This window comes from Heloderma suspectum, chromosome 1, assembly GCF_057233095.1.
Source record: "Heloderma suspectum isolate Gila_16-S chromosome 1, 16-S_ref, whole genome shotgun sequence".
Classification (NCBI taxonomy): Eukaryota; Metazoa; Chordata; class Lepidosauria; order Squamata; family Helodermatidae; genus Heloderma; species Heloderma suspectum.
In genome coordinates this window covers 334,773,490-334,792,669 of record NC_139458.1, presented here as the reverse complement: position 1 = coordinate 334,792,669, position 19,180 = coordinate 334,773,490, and the positions used below count along the sequence as shown (strand labels likewise).

Below are 19,180 nucleotides of genomic sequence, written 5' to 3'. Positions count from 1 at the left end.
TTCCCAATTTTGAACCAATCGGTTGTTCCATCTCTGGTTCTTACTGTTGCTTCTTGACCCTCGTACAGGTTTCTCAGGAGACAGGTAAGGTGGTCTGGTACTCCCATCATTTTCAGAATTTGCCACAGTTTGTTGTGATCCACACAATCAAAGGCTTTTGCGTAGTCAATGAAGCAGAAATAGACGTTTTTCTGGAATTCTCTTGCTTTCAGCGAATGCAGCGAATTTCTTGCGATGCAACGAATGTTGGCGATTTGATCTCTAGTTCCTCTGCCTCTTCGAAACCCAGCTTGTACTTCCGGTAGTTCTCAGTTCGCATACTGCTGAAGCCTAGCTTGTAGGATTTTGAGCATCACCTTGCTGGCATGTGAAATGAGTGCAATTATACAGTAGTTTGAACACTCTTTGGCATTGCCCTTCTTTGGAATTGGAATGTAAACTGACCTTTTCCAGTCTTGTGGCCACTGTTGAGTGTTCCAGATTTGTTGGCATATTGAATGCAGCACTTTAACAGCATCATCTTTTAGGATTTTAAATAGCTCAGCTGGAAGACTGTCATCTCCGCTAGCTTTGTTGTTACTAATGCTTCCTAAGGCCCACTTGACTTCACTCTCGAGGATGTCCGGCTCAAGTTCAGTGACCGCACTATCATGGCTATCAGGGACATTCAGATCTTTCCTGTATAGTTCTTCTGTGTATTCTTGCCACCTCTTCTTAATCTCATCTGCTTCTGTTAGGTCCCTGCCTTCTTTGTCCTTTATCATGCCCGTCTTGGCACAAAACGTTCCCTTGAGATCTCCAATTTTCTTGAAGAGATCTCAAGTCTTTCCTATTCTGTTGTTTTCCTCGATTTCTTTGCATTGTTCATTTAAGAAGGCCTTCTTGTCTCTCCTTGCTATTCTCTGGAACTCTGCATTCAGTTGGGTATATCTTCCCCTTTCTCCCTTGCTTTTCGCTTCCCTTCTTTCATGAGCTACTTGTAAAGCCTCATCAGACAGCCACTTTGCTTTCTTGCATTTCTTTTTCTTTGGGATGGATTTTGTTGCTGCCTCCTGAACAATGTTACGGACCTCTGTCCATAGTTCCTCAGGCACTCTGTCTATCAGGTCTATTCTCCTACCAGGCAACATAGTGCTACGCAGTGAATATAATAACTAAGGGATCAGCATAAAATATGCTCTTAACATTGCTGTATTACCCAAGAGACTATAATACATCTTCTACAACCAAAAGACAGCTTTATTAAACTCTTTTCTCATGCTTTCCCCTTTAAAGCTTAGCTCATAGACCAAGTTGATATGTTGATGCTACAAAAGCTTGCCATTATTTCCGCTGTCCTAGGACTGCTCTTTCAAGGACTTTTTTCATTATTAACATTTGGAACTAAAATTGTTCATATTAATGGGAATGTTCTAAGGACCCAGGGAATGGATTCTTGAAAACTTATTTTATTTATTTATTTATTTCTATACCGCCCAATAGCCGAAGCTCTCTGGGCGGTTCACAAAAACTAAAACCAAACAACACACAATAAAACAATTTAAAATATATAGAACATTAAAACCACAATATAACAATACAACCACAATAAAACCTAGCAGCAGTACAGGAGTTTAAAATACAGATTTAAAACAGCAAAGATAAAAATTTAGAAAGCTAAAATGCCTGGGAAAATAAAAAGGTCTTCACCTGGCGCCGAAAGGAGTACAATGTAGGCGCCAGGCGAACCTCACTAGGGAGCTCATTCCAGAGCCGGGGTGCCACAACAGAAAAAGCCCTCCTCCTAGTAGCCACCCGCCTCACTTCCTTTGGCAGGGGCTCACGGAGAAGGGCTGCTGCTGATGATCTTAAGGTCCGGGCAGGCACATATGGGAGGAGGCGATCCTTCAGGTAACCTGGCCCCAAGCCGTTAAGGGCTTTGAATGTTAACACCAGCACTTTGAATCGGGCCCGGAAATGGACCGGCAGCCAGTGCAGCTGGAAAAGTACTGGCGTAATATGAGCTCGCAGGCCAGTCCCTGTTAACAATCTTGCTGCCCTATTTTGGACCAGCTGAAGTTTCCAGACCGTTTTCAAAGGCAGCCCCACGTATAACGCATTGCAGTAATCCAGACGAGAAGTTATCAGAGCATGGATAACTGTAGCTAGGCTATCTCTGTCCCGATAAGGGCGTAGTTGGTATACCAGCCTAAGCTGATAAAAAGTGCTCCGTGCCACTGAGTTCACCTGTGCCTCAAGTGACAGTTCTGGATCCAAGAGCACCCCCAAACTACGAACCTGATCCTTTAGGGGGAGTGCAACCCCCTCCAGAACAGGTTGATTATCACCTAGCCGGGCAGACGAACCACCCACTAACAGTACCTCCGTCTTGTCTGGATTGAGTTTCAGTTTATTGGCCCTCATCCAGTCCATTACCGTGCCGAGGCACTGGTTCAGAACAGCCACTGCCTCACCTGGTTTTGATGAGAAAGAGAGGTAGAGCTGGGTGTCATCCGCATATTGATGGCACCTCAGCCCACACCTCCGGATAACCTCCCCCAGCGGTTTCATGTAGATGTTAAACAGCATGGGGGATAGAATAGAGCCCTGTGGAACCCCATGGCACAATTGCCATGCCAATTATGCCAATTATGTGCTATCTGAAGAATGCAGAATGACTAGGTAAGGAAGCACATCTGGAATATTGCCAGGACAGTCCCATTAAAAAATATAGAACAGGTGTGTGTGTGTGTTTATATCATAGGGAGGGACAATCCTTTCATTTCAGAAGATTATGTATATGAGGAAACAACAGCAGACATGCAAAATAAAATCTTACTGTTTTTGGTGGGATCTTTCACCACAGCATTTGTTTTGGCTACATCATCAGCAAGTTTTCTGTAGTTGTCTTGTAAACCAAGGAGATTCTTGTTGAGATCTCTGATTCTAGCCAGTACATCATTTGCTGTATCATTAGCTTGCTGGGCCTTGTCTTTGACTGCTTGTACCTTGGCTGCTGTATCTGTAAGCAGGAGGGAGGAAAATGAGAATGACAGAGAGAGCTGCCACATACTGTATGCATGGATGCCCATCTTGGTGAGATAGGGAAACCTATCTAAAACTAAACATACACTTAATCCAAGAGAGCAGACCATGTATGAGCCAGAACCTACTACTGTGCAACCTGTTTGTCCTGTGAAGAGCCAAAACTGATCAGTCAGTTCTCATAACATTGCAATGAGATCTCATCAGTAAGCGCGGCCATCACATATTGCTAGCACTGCCCTGGCTAACTATTTCATGAAAGAAAATCTGTCAGTGGAATGGAGCTCTGTGCTATTGGTTCTGTGAAAATGGACATATATTAATTGAACTGGCAAGGCGTTTACTGAATTATGTTTGAAATCTAAATTTCCATATTCTAAAAAACTGGGTATATTGTTTTCAAGGGAGCCACCTTCTGGGCATGGTTTCATGTTTGTTACATCCCTCTTCTCCCACAAAACCAAAGCCATCCTATCACCTGCACTGGCAAAGGAAAGAGCACAGATGCTTTCGAGTGAGTTTAATTAGACCACAACTTCGTTGATTCAAAGATGTCTGAGATCCAGCATAACTTGGCATGCTGAAGAGATCATGCTGAGCCTTATATAACTCAGTCCATCTCTCCTCCCCACGATATCGCAGAGAATTGTTCTCTCCAGTAGGAAATATGGCAACATACCTATGATGTCATGCCAGCTTGCCCCATATGGATAGAATACTGGCAGCAGATCTTGGCTTCTATTTACATCCTTTGGATGAGAAGTGGCTCAGCCAATTTCAGTCCCCTACATATACACATTTTTGATATTCCTGTGGAAATGATGAGTTTTGCCTAACTGGATCTTTTCCTCTCTGAATATTAGCTCTTGTTGCAGTTCTAGATTACTACAGTAACCACAAGTAAAAGTACTTTGGGGAAATGAGCTAAAGAAATGCTGGATTGGCTGGCAGTATGTTCTCTTTCATTCCTTAAAAAAAAAAAGAAACTTCCAGAACCAGTCTGCTAAGAATAACAAGAAAGCAACAGCTCCTGGCAAGCCAAAGAATAAATGAATACCAAGTATTTCTTCTTCTGTGGTCCACAGCTCACGAACATCCTCAAGAAGTAAAACAGTCAAGGGAACTTGCAGGATGGAGTAAAAAGTATAATATAATATACACACATTTTTCAAAAAGTGAAAGATAAAATTCAGAAATGTATTTTTGCCAAGGCTCTTAGCACTTCCCCACTTCTTACTGGGGCTGAGACCAGTTTGTGGGCTGTGAAAGGGGGCTCCCCATTTTGCTGATGCTTCAAGGGGATGACCATTTTGGAGGAAGGGTACACATAGTTGCATCACCTAAGCAATTTCCATCTCCCAGTGCTTGCTATAAGGGTGGGTAGTAAAACCACCACAGCGCAGCATGGAAAGACAGAGAGACACCCAGTTTCCTAGGCAATGTGGAGATACATTCCCTCCAGCTTCACTCCAGCTTCACTCCAGGCAAGGTTGCTGTCTTTGCCTTCAGAGCTTATTGCTACACAGCCAAATCTGACTGGGTACATAAAGGCATGACGTCGCCTCACTCACTACCTCAGGTGTGGGGAACATGTGGCCCTCCAGATACTGATGGGCTACAACTCCCATAAGTCCTAGCCAAAATAGCCAGTGGTATGGAATGGTGGGAGTTGCACTCCAACAACATCTGGAGGGCCACACATTCTTTGTTCATGCACTATGTGATCCTTGTTTCACTAGATTCATTCTGTGAGGAGAAAAGAAGGAGCAGCAAAGATGGGGAACACTGAGCAGGATCCAATGTTGCACGGGGAGTCACCACTAGCACAAGGGGAAGCTAGCGGATCCTGATACAAACGGAAACAAGTGGAAATGCTTGTTTACGGAACAGGGCAGGGCAACAGAGCTTTCAGAAGGGAGCTCTGCTGACCTGTCTCATTCCAGAAAGGAGCATTTCTGCTTGTTTCTGGGCTTGCTTTAGGAAGCACTGGGTTCCAGCTGCACTTGCAGTGAGTCTCAGTGGCGCAATAGAAACAGAAGGAGTGCAGCAGCCACAGTACTTGATATTGGCCATTCGAACTGCACAAAGCCTGAAATGGGGGAAATGAAAAAGTGGGTTTGAATTTAGGGGGCAGCCTGCACCTCAAATTTTCATTGGTGATAGTTTGGCTCAGTCCTACTTACCATTAGGAATCGCTGACAGTTTCCCCAGTGTGTCATTCAAAGCTCTCAGGAGATCAGTGTTCTTTTCCTCCGCATTTTGCAACCTATTCTGCATTCCTTTTAGATTATCCCCATTTGCTGCAAAGAGTGCATAAATCAAAGATTTAACTTAGTTTTCTATGTTCAGGAATCTATGTTCACTACATGTATCATATTGGCTAGCAAGCAGCGAGCTAATGTGTTCTCTGGTACTATCTCTTAGAACTATGCCATACAATAGTTCATGCGTATTGTACAGTTCACATATTTGTTTCCCACTTTTGTAACCTGTTCTTCTTCAAATGACCTCAGATGTACATGGGAGTTATTCCACTTTATCCTCCCAACAACTCCATGAGGGAGTTTAGGCTAAGAGGTAGTGACTGGCCCAAGGTATTCAATGAGCTTTCGGGATGAGCAGGGATGAAGCCAAGTCTCTGCAGTCCAAGACACACTCTCCATTCGCTACAGCATGTCACAATCAATTCATTTCTAATCAGTGGGTCAACTGATAAACTGACCCTGAGGGTATTTGGAGCCTACATAATATGAAATGCCAAGAATTTTTTCAACTCTCCAGCCACCATCAAGATATATACATGAACATATACAGTATAACAGTAGCAGAAAAGAAATATCAACCATATCTTTTGAAGTTTATGTCAAGGATTTCCATAATGTCTAATGCCTTTGTTTTCTTATACTGGTGCTATACAATACCTGGTGTTTACAGAATTTTTTATTAGAAAAAAGTTTAACTTTATGTAGAAAATTCCTAAGGGTTTGATATAAAATTACACAAAGAGGAGATTTACTGAACAACCCAGAGATAATAGTTAAATTGAACCGAAGATCCGAGGAATGGGGGTTGATCTGATCGATAGATGACATTTCTTTCTGAGATGACATTTCTCAGTATTTCTTAGTTCTTGAATCTCTCTCTCTCTCTCTCTCTGTGTGTGTGTGAATAAAGAGGATCAATAAGGTTAGAGCAGTGTCACAAAGAGAGTGTTTTACTTACCATATTCCCATTACATTTACTTGATGCGAGGCATCTGCTGCAGATGTAATGCCCATTGAAAAGCCATGAAATTATGTTAACTCTTAACATGATCAATAATGGAGGCAACACTGACAATTCTCTCTCCCCCCGCCCCCCTCTCTCTCTCTCTCACACACACACACACACACACACAGTCTTTGGGGGAAAACTCATTTGTTAATGAAATAATAGACCAACATCTGTTTAAACTTTAAAAAATGCCACAAATCATAAGGAAAGTAATTGAATATTCAATATGCTACTGATAGGATATGATTCAATATTCTTTGCAAAGTATTTTGCATGACAGCAGTCCTTTTCTAAAATGTCATCTTCTTTAAAAATGATTTCTTTAAGACTATTGAAAGATATGTTACAACTTAGATTTGTGGGTATGTGCAAATACATATGTCAACAAGTCAGGAGTGTAGCTTGGCCAGGAAAATGCTGATTAGTGCTGAAGCATAATTTTTGAGACATTTTTCATTATTTATTCACATCAAGAGGGCATGTCACATTCCCTCTTGATGTGAATATCAGCAGATGTGAATATCCCAGCAGAACTGGGAGGAAGACATTCGTACCAACTTGGCACTTTCCTCCTGGAAACAAAGGGATTGAACTGATGGCAGAATCTGGGAAATGGGCCATAAATCACATATATATCACTTTCCTGTAGATTAAAAATTATAGAGCATTCCAATATTTGGGCATTAGCTATATTAGGTTGTATTCAATGGTGGCTTCATGCTAGTGCAAGATGGGGCACCCGAGTTTCACAGATCCCCTCTACCCCCTGCAGCCCTCTGTGCCATATCCCATAATGTTCTTGAAGGAACCCCAAAACTCAGGAGCATCTTTTCAGAAACGGATGGGGCCGCAATGGCCAGAGAGTGCTTGGTGAAAATCAAGTATCCTAGCTTGCGCAAATGCAAAGACATCATTCGATACAACCCAGTATATTTTCAAATGCATGCTAGGAAGATGGATCAAGGTCAAGGTACAGAGTTGCAGGAGTGACAATATGTCCAAGTGAATGTGTTTGTGATGTGAGTTTGGATAAGTTAAACTTTGCCTCAGACCAAGGAATATTAACAAAGGTAGTTTCTCGCATGAACAAATATTCTTCCAAAACATTTTTAATCTGATGACTTGTTTTAAAATACCAGCTTCCTAATATTTCTCTAAGATCTCTTGGGCATTTTTCTGAAATGGAAAACATATATATATTATGGTTTTTAAAATAGCTTCCATAGAATAGTTACACTTCAGGTGGTGGTTTTAGTAGTTTTGCAGCCTAATGCCTCTTATACTGACTGCTTCTCTCCTGGGCGGCTTGCCCAAATTATAGCAATTATTCCATTTTTACATTTCAGAATCACCCTGCTTTGAAACCTTCTTCTAGCTTTGTAACTATTGGACCAGACTATTTTTATGGCTTTTAATAAGTTTAATCTCTGTGGATCTTTTAAATGCCAATATTCAAACTCCATCTGTTTAATATTTTCCCATTTAATATCTCAAATGCATTTTAATTGTTTTCTCAATATTAGCAAGAAAAAAAGCCAGATAAATTTCCTGAGGAAGCCTCATGCAGAATGGAGGATGGAGTTCCAAAAATCACCATTAATATTTAAAGAAACTGCACTGTTCTCCTGGTGATGAGTGTTCTGAAAGGCCACATTTTGAAGTCACCTATTAATTAATATTCGGAGAGCATTTTACTTTAAGCATTGTGCTCTAGTTATAGCACGGAATCCAGCAACTTTTGTTTGCATTTATTCTACATGTAACAGAAATACTCTATCTCTCACTTTTTTGAGAGAGAGAGAGAGAGAGAGAGAGAAAATGGGTTAGATCTAGGCCTGTGCCCTGCTTTGGATATGGAAGTCCGAACCATGGCGGCTGTTTTGTGCACCATTTGTGCCACAGGCCTAAGCAACAGGGTCTACAGTGCCCCTAGTGGCCATGGGAGACATTGCAGGCTGAGCTCTGCATTCCTTTGCATGGGACTAAGCCTTGTCATGTCAATATTTATTGATAACAAATTCTGGCACTGCTATTCATGTCTCTATTTCACAGGAAGGAAAAGGCAGGCTCCCACACTCATACATGGACCTGCCACAGATCAACACCTCCCCTTTTATGCAAATGAGAAAAGAGGCAAGGTGGATGTGGGGCTGGCACTAGGGGAAAGCAGGGCTAGGGTAAGAGAATGGGCCCAATTCTGCCTGCACATGTAAGAGAAGCTTACAGTGTATGTGATGACAAGACTCTTCTTGGGAACTGACATTTTTGTGAAACAGCGGAATAGTTATAAAGTGGGTATAGAAGTCTGAGGGAACGGCAGTTACCTGCCAAAGTGCAGGAGTGAAGGAAGCATGATTATGGGCTCCTAGCACTAGCAAAGACACTAGCACTGTGCAGCTGTTCTGTATTTTTCTCCTTAATAGATTTTCTTCATTAAGGAAAAAGATGGAAGATGTGGTAAGAAAACACGGGAGAGTCATGAGTAGAAAATGTCGTTGTCTGTGCCCCCCCCCCCTTTGTAGACTTCCATGGATGAGGTGGTGTGATGGCTGTGGAGGGCAGGGACCTGCCAAAGCACAGCAGTGTGGCAAAAGTAATTATGGGTGTTTCCAAATGGAAAGGTTCTCGCACTAGTGATTACAAGTGATTGTGTAGCTGTTTCAGCTTTTTCACCTTAACATTTTGCTGCATCCACTATGCAGTGGCAACAAAAAACTAATGCTAGTTGCAGAAACTGAGGAATTTAAGGACAGCAGTTGAAACAGGAGGGCAGGAAAACCCACACTTCATTATGTTGAGACCCTAGGAACAGTTTGGCAGGGAGATATTCCTCAGTTTAGTTGACAGGAGAAGCACAGGTCATGATAATTTTTCTCCCACACCTTTGAAGGCAGTATCTGCAGAAGGTTTCCCAGGGCCTATCTGAGGCCTCCACTAATTTCATAATCCTCGGTGACCCAGAATGATTCCTCTGATACAGATAATTTCAAGTCCAGGTCCAGGACATGGGTAATGCCCAGGCAGAAACCTATTTACTTTTTTTAAGCTTTAAAACTACATTGTTTTTATGGGAAAACGTCAAAGCAGTATAAAGAGAAATGCACAAGATATATAATAATAAGAACATCTCAGAACTTCTGCCTTCAGACATCTGATAATTGTAGGTGTTCAAAAGTGTCATATAAGGAGAAAAATGACCTCGATAGTCACATAGCTTAAGAACTGTTGAATTTTGTTCTAATCATACACTTTGGTGACATTGATGAATGATGAAAAGTGCTTCACTTTTAGCTGATTTCATACATTTTTGTGGTTGTAAAGGAAGTCGAAGGAAAAGATCAGGGGAATTTATCCAAGAACATATATAAAGATATGAGTATACAACAAAACAGAGGCAGGGAGGGGTAGAGAGGCAACTAGTGCAACTTTTTCAGAAGTATAAAAGCTACAGAAAATCACATATGTCTCCATCAGATATGTGAAGGAAGATACTGCATTTGAAGAGAAGCCTAAAGTGTTACAATGGGTAGTCTACACATTACACAGGAAATCTCTGATGTGATCTCGTTTTTTAAAAACTGAAATGCAGGAGCTGCCAATTTGATCAGAGTGGTGGTGGTGCTATGCACACTTTCCCAGTCAAAATTTCCCTACCCCAGCTGCTCTTTGTCCTGTGGGGCAAAAATACAGGTAACGTGTGTTTTCTGAGAGGAAAAAAAGATGTATTAGACTAGAATCTACAAGCCAGAATCTCCAGCCAACTGAAGATCTTAGTGCACAGACGGGATAATATGGGAGGAGGCAGTCTGGGCCCCAAGCCATTTTGGGCTTCAAAGGTGATAACCAGCACAACGGTGTCATATTTATTGCTTTTAACATTTATTGTAAATCATCCAGAGTACTTTCATTGTTGGATGGCATACTAAGTAAGTAAGTACATATATAAATAATACTGCTCCTCATAGGCATACTCTGGAAATTCAGCATGCCCCAATAATGGACAAAATTATGCACATGTTGTCAAACAGCCTAGAACCACTAGAATAAGGGACAGCTTAGGAAAGGGAGGAGGTAACCTTTCACAATATCCTGGCTTATAAGGAGGACTCCAAGGGTAAAGTGGAGTTCTAATCAGAAGCAATGAAACCAGTGTAATGAACCTGTATAAATAGCTAGCCAGAGCCTTTCTATATGAAGCATTTATTGTGCGTTCGGGATTCCTCACTCACAGTAGTTTGTGATTGCTTTTCACAACATTGTCATCCTCCAGGGGCCTCTCCCTTGCTTTGCAACCATTATAGCATTTTGTTTTTTTTCTAATGAAGAAAGTCTGGTATTTCTGTGAATGGCAGCATGAAACCCTGGTGTTATTTGCGTAATTCTGCTATACTATGGTGCCACCTTGTGGTTGTGTATTGGAACATATAAAAAGGCAGAAAAAGAAAAACCCTGGAAAAAAACATGTGTTAAGGAGCTGATCTTAATGCCACAAAGAATCCAGAAGCAGAAGCCTCAGTAAAGTGGCCAGTTAAAAGCCTCATGTACAAAAAGTCCTAAGTAAGATCACTCTTATTTGAATATTATTGTTAGCCATTATTGTTATTGTTCATCATTATTGTTTTCATTGACAAGAAAGCACAAGTCCACGTGGATGGTTGCATCATAGAGAATAGATGAGTTTCAAACCAACATCTTATATGCAGGAAACATCATGCACTAAGAGTGCAATCCTATACTACTCAGAAGTACGACCCATTGAGTTTAATGGGACTTAGTCTCGGGTAAGTGAGTATAACATTGTAGCCTTAGATACGGAGTGGAAAATACAGAATGGCAAGAATAGGAGAATTAAGTAAGCATTGGCAGTCATTTTAAATAAGGCTAATGAGCGTCCAGTATTAGAAAAGTAAACCTAATCCAGTATGACTTTGTAGCAAACCACCATACAAGGCACTCTTTCCAAGTCCACTGCCTAGTGAGCAGGTCAGAATGTACCAGCATATTAGAAATGAAATATTTGAACAAAGTTCTCAAAAACACAACTCTCATGAAGTTATCAATTGCTAATCTGAAGGAAATGTAAGGACCTGGATTGGAATGGTCACCAACAAGTGGCATATGCTTTCTGGACTTTTATGTTGTAATTAACCTTGCTTTAACATAAGCTTTACACTAACTAAAATATTGCCATATACGAGTATATTTTTAAATGTATATTTTTGTTTCCATTTGTCTTGCTTATAAATGGATTCCCAGAAAAGAATCCTGCCTTTATTCTGACATGAAACAAGGCCAGGGCAAAGCATTATTCAGTCATTCATAGCCAAGATCTTGAAATTCACATTTGTGCAAAATGCTAACTGTAGAATCTACTTTTCCTACCAGTCCCACCACCCCTTTTCAAGCTTCCAGCCCCACAGAGGAAGAAAGAGAAAGAGAGAAATGAGTAAATCTCCATTTTAATAGCTGCCTTCAGAGGTTTTGCTCTGTAAGGACTATTTCAGCAATTTTTGGTGGTAATATATGGCATTTTTCCTGATTAACAGCTATTTTATACCTTATGTAATTGGCTACAAATCAGGCAGATGCCATAATGTAGCAAGAAAACATTCCCATCTCTGTCACAGCCCAAACCCAAGTTCCTGGAGGATATATTACTTGAGTAGTTTACGGGTTTTCATTACTTTAACTAATGTACTACCTGTAGTGCAGAGAGAGAAATTCTAAACTAATGATCACTTCTGCCTACCAGCTCTTTACAGCATCCCTATTATTTGTCTTTCAGTTCTGAGTTTCCTATAGGGATTTTGGAGAATTCTAAGGATACTTTATTTTATACATTTTTAGTTACCTCAGTGCTCTCTTTCTAACCTAGGAATGCCAAGATGTGGATTGAAGATTATGTTAATAATAATTTTGGAGCAAATGCCACAATGCAGCTAAAAACAATTAATCTCAGACTCTAATTCCACTTTATATCTATTGAGGCCAAAATGTGATCCTGCAGGGCAAGTGCAATGTGCAACAATATATTACCATACATATAGGACAGAGCATTGAGGAAAACATTAAAGCTTTATGTCTTGGCATGGCAATTTCATCACTGTTAGAACCTTCTAATGAAAAAGAAAAATCAGCTTTATAACGCTCCAATTAACTGCTAATAGGGTTTCATGACCATATATGAGTACTTAATTTGAAATGTTATATGAAATCCTTGTGCTGAGATTAGATTGCTTCTGAGAGGCAGAACTTTGTTAGTGAAGAAGTGAATCTTTGATAACAACTAAGGTGCAAAGTATATGAACTTACGTATAGTTGCTTACTGCAATACAGGAGAAGCCATTTTGATTTTATTCAGTTGTGTAGCCATGAAAAACCAGCTTAAGAAGCTAACTGTTACAGATGGATGATTTTGAGAAAGCCAGAATCACTAACACTAATCTATCTCAAAGGGTGTTTATGGGAATAATATGACATAAAGAGGTATTGTAACCAACCATAGTAAACCCTTGGAGTAAGTCGGGAAACTGTCTAGGGGAAAAACTTTGAATTCAACATGCAGGTTTTAAAAAAAATGCCAAGGGCCCTCTCTCCTACACCCACAACACTAATTCCAGATTCAGAGGAAGGATTTTTCTCTCTCCGGACTACAGCAGGGGATAAAAGGGTTAAAACCTATCTCCCCAATTGTTACAATCCCAATAATTATCAGCCCTCCACCCCAGTCGATGCTAATTGCATTTTTAAAAACCTTCACATACAAAGACATGATTTATGTCATGTGCAGTTTGGCCCTAAATAAGAAAGCTAATGATTTAAGCCACCTTTTCTGTCCTTCTGATTTCTGTCCCTCAGGTCCATTAGCCCCTCTGATATTGTCCCTTATCTATCTATCTATCTATCTATCTATCTATCTATCTATCTATCTATCTATCTAACATAAACTGTTCTGTTCCTGAGGACAGAGAGTATTTTGTTATCTTATTCATCCTCTTACCCCTATATGTAATCTAGGTCATTATTAACAAGAAAAGAGGAAGTCACGCAATAAGAGGAGCTAGACCGCAGCACCATCTAGTGGCTATATAATGAATATGCAGATTAGGGGGGAAAGGGGAACGGAAGAGTGTGTAAACACAGAGCCCATTGTTATCCTGCATTTAAAACGTAAGCAGAAAGCCCACCCACCCCAGTTTGTGGGATTTTAGCCTGGTGTAGAAATGTTCAGAGAGAGAGAGAGAGAGAGAGAGAGAGATGACAATTGAGGCTAGCGCTTCACATTCTGATGAAGAGGATTCTAGTCCTTGAAAGCTTATGCCATAATAAATCTGTTCATTTTTAAGGTATAAGATGATGCTTTGTTGTTTCTGATGCAACAACACAGCTCTATAGCCCATAATTATTAACTTTTCTAAGTATGTCAAACAGAGGCTGAGGGCTCTACACTAGCCTAAAATCCTGCATTTAAAACGGGGCTTTCTGCTTCCATTTCAAATGCAGGATCACAACTGCCTCCCTTTACACACGCTTCCTTTCCCCCCTCCCCTCCCCTCCCCTTCCCTTCCCCCCTCCTTCTCCCCATAGCTGAGTCTTCCATTGTCTTTCATTGATCTCGCTCCTCTTCTTGCCACTTTTAACTCTTTTCACGGAGGAAACTGAAGCGGAACACAACGGGGTAATTTGATAGCTCATTATCTGTGATCTATTTAAAAACGGAACAAAGGGCATTTAGTGCAGGTGACGCCCTGGAGGGTCACGGCAGGGTGATGGGTCAGCGTCATGTAAAGAGAAGGAGCAAACTCAATCGCAGGATAAAAGCTCCATGTGAAGGAGCCCTGAGAAACTGCAGCTGCCCAAAGACTGAAATAGCTCCTGAACTGATATGTAAGAAACTGTGCTTTCGATTTCGATATTGGAATCATGTGCTGAATATGGAAACAGAATTGTTAACCAAAATATAGTCCTATAGAGATGCCTGTGTACTAAGATCATGGTGGATCTCATTAGCTTTTCAATAAAACCCAGTTATTGTAGGGAAAGGAAAATGAATACCTTTAACATCATTTGTCTGGCTGTTGGCTTCATTAAGAACTCTGAAGCTTTTTTGTAGAGCATTCTTGGCACCATCCTTTAATGAACCTTCTGGACCAGATGCCTATAGAAGAAAAAACAACAGCAACCAACTAGTGTCAATTAAATGTATGCTAAACAGCAGGTTCAGGAAAAGTTTAAAATACTAAAAAAGTAACGGGGGCAATTTAGCTGAAGAGTCATGAAAATTTGAAAAGATCATCAATGTCTTTTAAATTATACTCTCAGATCACTATGATATTCATCATACAGAATAACATATTTAAAAATTAATTTGGTTTTTAGATCAAAGCAGAGACCCCCCAGGTAGTCAGTTCCTATGAATCAGGAAATGGATGTATGACTGAACTGGGGAACAGAACAAAAAAAATAATAATTAAAATATATTTGAAATAAAGACAGTCTTCCTGCATCTACATGAATATAGTTTTCTCCTCATTCAAAGTATACAAAATCTTCTTATAATCATTATAAAGAAGGCAATATATGTATATTTTTGGAGTCACATCAATTCCACTAAAATGTAAAATGTCTGTGGAAATGTTATGCTATCTGTATATTGAAATGTATGACGCAGCCTTCCCCAACATGGTGTCTTCCAGATGTGTTGGATTGCAACTCCTATCATTCCCAGCCAGCATGTTCAATGAAAAATTGAAATTATTTGGCGATATCAATTCTTCTTCTACTTACAGCCATGTCCTCGGCTTGACTCAAGTCTTGGAGTCATACTTGCAGCCCCAGTGCAAGCTCTCTTGCCACCCGAGGTGGGAGAGAACACGTACCACTGCCGCCGCATCGCGCCCCTTCCTGCCACCGCCGCATCACACATGCCCCTCTCCTATCCCGTGCCCCGCCCTCACCTTTACCACTGCTGCCCTCTGTTTGCCTTGTCACATGCAGAGCCGTGCAGCCAGAAGAAGCGGACGTGGGTCTTGCCTAGCTCTTGCAAATTCTCCCGAAACCCTCCAGCTGCACAGCTCTCCATGTGATGAGGCAAACAGAGGCTGGGCGGCTGCTTTAGAGAGCCCCAGTGGCTGCAATCTCACTGTGGCAAATGCCACAGCAGAAGAATGGCTGCTGGGGCTCACCAGAGCACCTGCTAGAGGTAGTGGGGCAGCGAGGCAGTGGTGAATGGTCTTCCTGGGGGAAAGGCAGCAGCACAATTCACCACTCCTCCCACTCTGCTGCCTGATGCAGGTGCCTCACCCTGCCTCATGGGAGGGCCGGCCCTACATTTTTGGTACTTCTAACGGCTTCTCTCTGTCTCTCTCTCTCTGTCTCTCTCTCTCTTGCTCTCCCACTCTCCAATGAGGCATTTTTCTTTCTTAGCCCCTGTGTGGGAGTGGGAGATTTTTGGAAAACAAGCAGATTCAGGGGGAGGTTTAAACCTCCCCTTCTTATGTGTAATGAGTCTGATTCAGATTGGGCCTCCACATGCTTATTTGTGAGTAAAAATCAAAGGCAGGGTCAGCTGCATGCTACACATTTAACACAGCAGGCAGTTTGACCCTCAGAGCTGCGCTTCTGTTGTAGCAGGTGCTGCTAATCCAAAAAGAAGTATTCTTGTGGGCCTCTCCATGTCTTTTGGTGTAACTGGCAACCTGCAACGAGCCACCTGCAATGGATGGGAGTGGACAGCACTGCTTGAGAGTGGTTCCATTCCGACATGGTAGGTCAGAGTTTGGCGATCACCCCTGGGCTTTGTCCTATCACATGTTGCAAGGTTCATCTTTTAACAATATATGCAGCTGCTGGTGGATATCACCCAGCAGTTCTGAATGCAGTGTCATCAATAGGCTGATGCCACCCAAATCTATTTTTCACTTTCAACAGTTCAGGGGCAATGATGCAGTCGTTATCAGTTGGATAAGGGAGAACAAGTTGAAGCTTAATCCAGACAAGACTGATGGCAGGGATGGTGGTCAGTTTTGTATGGGATTATATTACCCATTTAGTAAAAAAGAAAAAAAGATGTTAAAGTACTCAGATCCTGAAAAGCTGTTCATGTGAATCATTTGTTTTTCTCTTATTAAATATCTGAACTATCCTTGAAGAGAGACTATTCCATCAAATTCAGTAACAGAGGCACCTGCCACATCAGGTTATATTTATTCTGTTCTTTCTCTCTTCAGATCCAGAGGCGCTGGGATGAACGTCACACAGAAGGACTGATACAATGAGGAATAAATAAATATATTTGTTTGACTAGCTAATAAAAAAACATTCATTAGGCAGAATGAAGTTGTAAGAAGTCCAATTTGCAATGTGAAAACAAGAAGCGCATTGCATATGAGGTTGTGTTATCAGACTTGGCTTCAAAGTTGAGCAAGACATTTTGATTGCATTACATACCCTTTAAAGGGTTATTTAGGCATGCTGTTTAACGGATCAGTAGAGATTATTATTAATACAGTACTGATATGCCTTGATGTGCATGACAATTTATACTGCAAACATAGGCATGGATCAATCTACAAATTCCATATTGATCAATATGATTGCCATGCAATGAAAACACTTTAGGCATAATAGCCACACGAGATGGAAATTTCAGAGAAACAGGCTGTGATCACCATCTATGGACAACTTTAAACATTATAAGAATGTATGGGTATACACACACGCGCGTGCACGCAATGGCCACTGTACACTATAAAGGTATAGTGTTGTATGTATAGCAAAACAGATGCATGTACTATCATCACACATGACTTTCACAGTTTTTCCCCCATTGATCATTCATAACTTTGGGAGTGGCCTTGAGATATAGGTGAATTTGCCTATAAAGGCAGTATCTTACTACAAAAACGTAAAAGCAGAAGAAATAATAAAGGGGAAAGGAAAGACATAAGAATTACCAATTGTGATCGCAAGATCCTTGGGGCTGAAGCCCAGGGCCCCCCGGGCCCACAGAGTGACAGGTTATGCAGATAGTGGCAAGGTAAATAGTCCCGGCATCAAGATCTGGGCCAGCATGGCATAGACAGGCCCACTGAGGATAACTCTGCTTGCCGCAGCTTCCTTTCTTTCCTATTATTATTAATTATTATTATTAACATTTTATAGTCAGCTGATTGGGCATATATAGGGCTATAAATTCTCATTTTATTATTTTTACTTTAAATATATATTATCCTTTTCTCCCAAAAAAATGGTGCTTACTCCCAAGTAAATGTGTTTAGCTTAAGGACAGCAGAAGCAAACTCAATTTTATTCCAATAGTCATGGTGGTGCTATGATTTAAGTGAGCTTAAAATGCAAAACTGCACATGCTCAGAATACTTCTCTTTTTATCTGGGTTGGCAAACAGGGCTTTTGTTTGTTTTTGCTCCAACATATCAGGAAAGCAGAAAGCATGGAATGGTGGTGAGGATGTTCACTGCATGCTTCACAGCCGAAGTAATACTCAAAGCTGTCTGAAGTGTATGTGTGTGTGTGTGGGGGGGGGGGGGGCAGGAGGCCATTTCATCCTGGGTGCAAAATTACCTAGCTGTACCACTGTACAGGACTGTAAGCCTAGTTAAGTTATAGAAGTGGAGAGTAAGAAGAAAATGGGAAGTTAAAGCAAAGCTTTGAAGAATAAAGGTTATGAAGGGGGAAACCTTAGAACTGGGAGAGATCAATTATATAAGCCCCCTCAAAAAGAAAGCAATAAATAAATCCTGCCTTATTTAAATTAATGGATTCCTTATCATGATTTAAATAGTATAGAATAGCTACTCATTGTAGTTTAATTGTATAGCAATATGGCTCTTTAAGAAAAAAAAAAGGGGAAGATAACTTGTCAGAGACATGGTAATCACAATATATAACAGTGAACCCATTTTCATCAGTTTAAAGGTTATACTGACTTTTATAAAACATGATCTCATCCTAAATATATTTTAAAGTCTTTATTTAAAAAAATAAAATAAAATGGGATTCTGAACTCTGAATTAGATCTTTTATCATGATAAAACCCAGATTACCATCACCATCCAGGCAGGTAATGGCCTATGTAAATCCACTTGAATATTGGGAATACCTCATCTGTGATGAATTTATTTTGCTTTAAAAGGAAGGGGGAATCCATCATATAAAGCACAAAAAGAATTCCTCTGTCGCATTTTAGCATGGTTTATCTTCCTACTTGTCACTTATTCTTTCTGATAGTGTAAGGATCTCTAGAGCTTTGTTTGGTTGTTGCTTTTAAAGTGTTGGCTGCTTTTAGTTTTAAAACAAAGGCCATAATCCTGGCTCATCATGCACAGATGGAAGGGTGCAAAGGACTTCTGGCAGCAGATGGGTGCCTGAGCCATAGCCATGTCAGGCATGAAAACATAAGGGTCTCCAATTCTTCCTTTGGGGCATCCAAGAGCACACTGCTTCCCAAGCCGTTATGTACAGGCTGTTCATACCAGGAATAGATTCTCCATGCTCTCCTTGGAATGTAGTGGCCCATTAGATGACCCAAGGAAAGGAACAGAGGGTCTCGGCTTGCTTCTGTGCATGGCATATGGTGTTGCTTCCTGCCCAGCACAGGGACAGCATTACAGGGCAGGACTGCATATCATTGCTATGGAAAGAACACCCTGTTCTCTGTGCATGGAGAGGGAGGACTGCAGCAAAATTATCCTATTCGCTATTCCTAAAAATAAAACCTTACTATACAAACAAACAGCAGCGCAATGACAAGTTGCTACTTGAAAACTTTCTTGGACAGAAGTTGAGATTTTATAATGCACCATGGAAACATTGAATGCTAAACTTGTGGAGTAAACTAGACACTTTAATGAACTCATCAAAT

The 19,180-nt window shown here is 40.9% G+C and overlaps 1 protein-coding gene across 1 annotated transcript in view; it reads right to left on the bottom strand.

The window, feature by feature from the left end:
* LAMA2 (laminin subunit alpha 2) overlaps positions 1-19,180 on the bottom strand; it is a 619,437-nt gene that overhangs the window by 85,205 nt on the left and 515,052 nt on the right. Inside the window, exons 41-43 of the mRNA XM_084827486.1 lie at positions 14,353-14,455; positions 5,208-5,324; positions 2,819-3,001 (exon numbers count right to left, since the gene is read on the bottom strand). Of these exons, the coding sequence (XP_084683612.1) occupies positions 2,819-3,001; positions 5,208-5,324; positions 14,353-14,455 (403 nt within the window). The remainder of the gene's footprint in view (positions 1-2,818; positions 3,002-5,207; positions 5,325-14,352; positions 14,456-19,180) is intronic.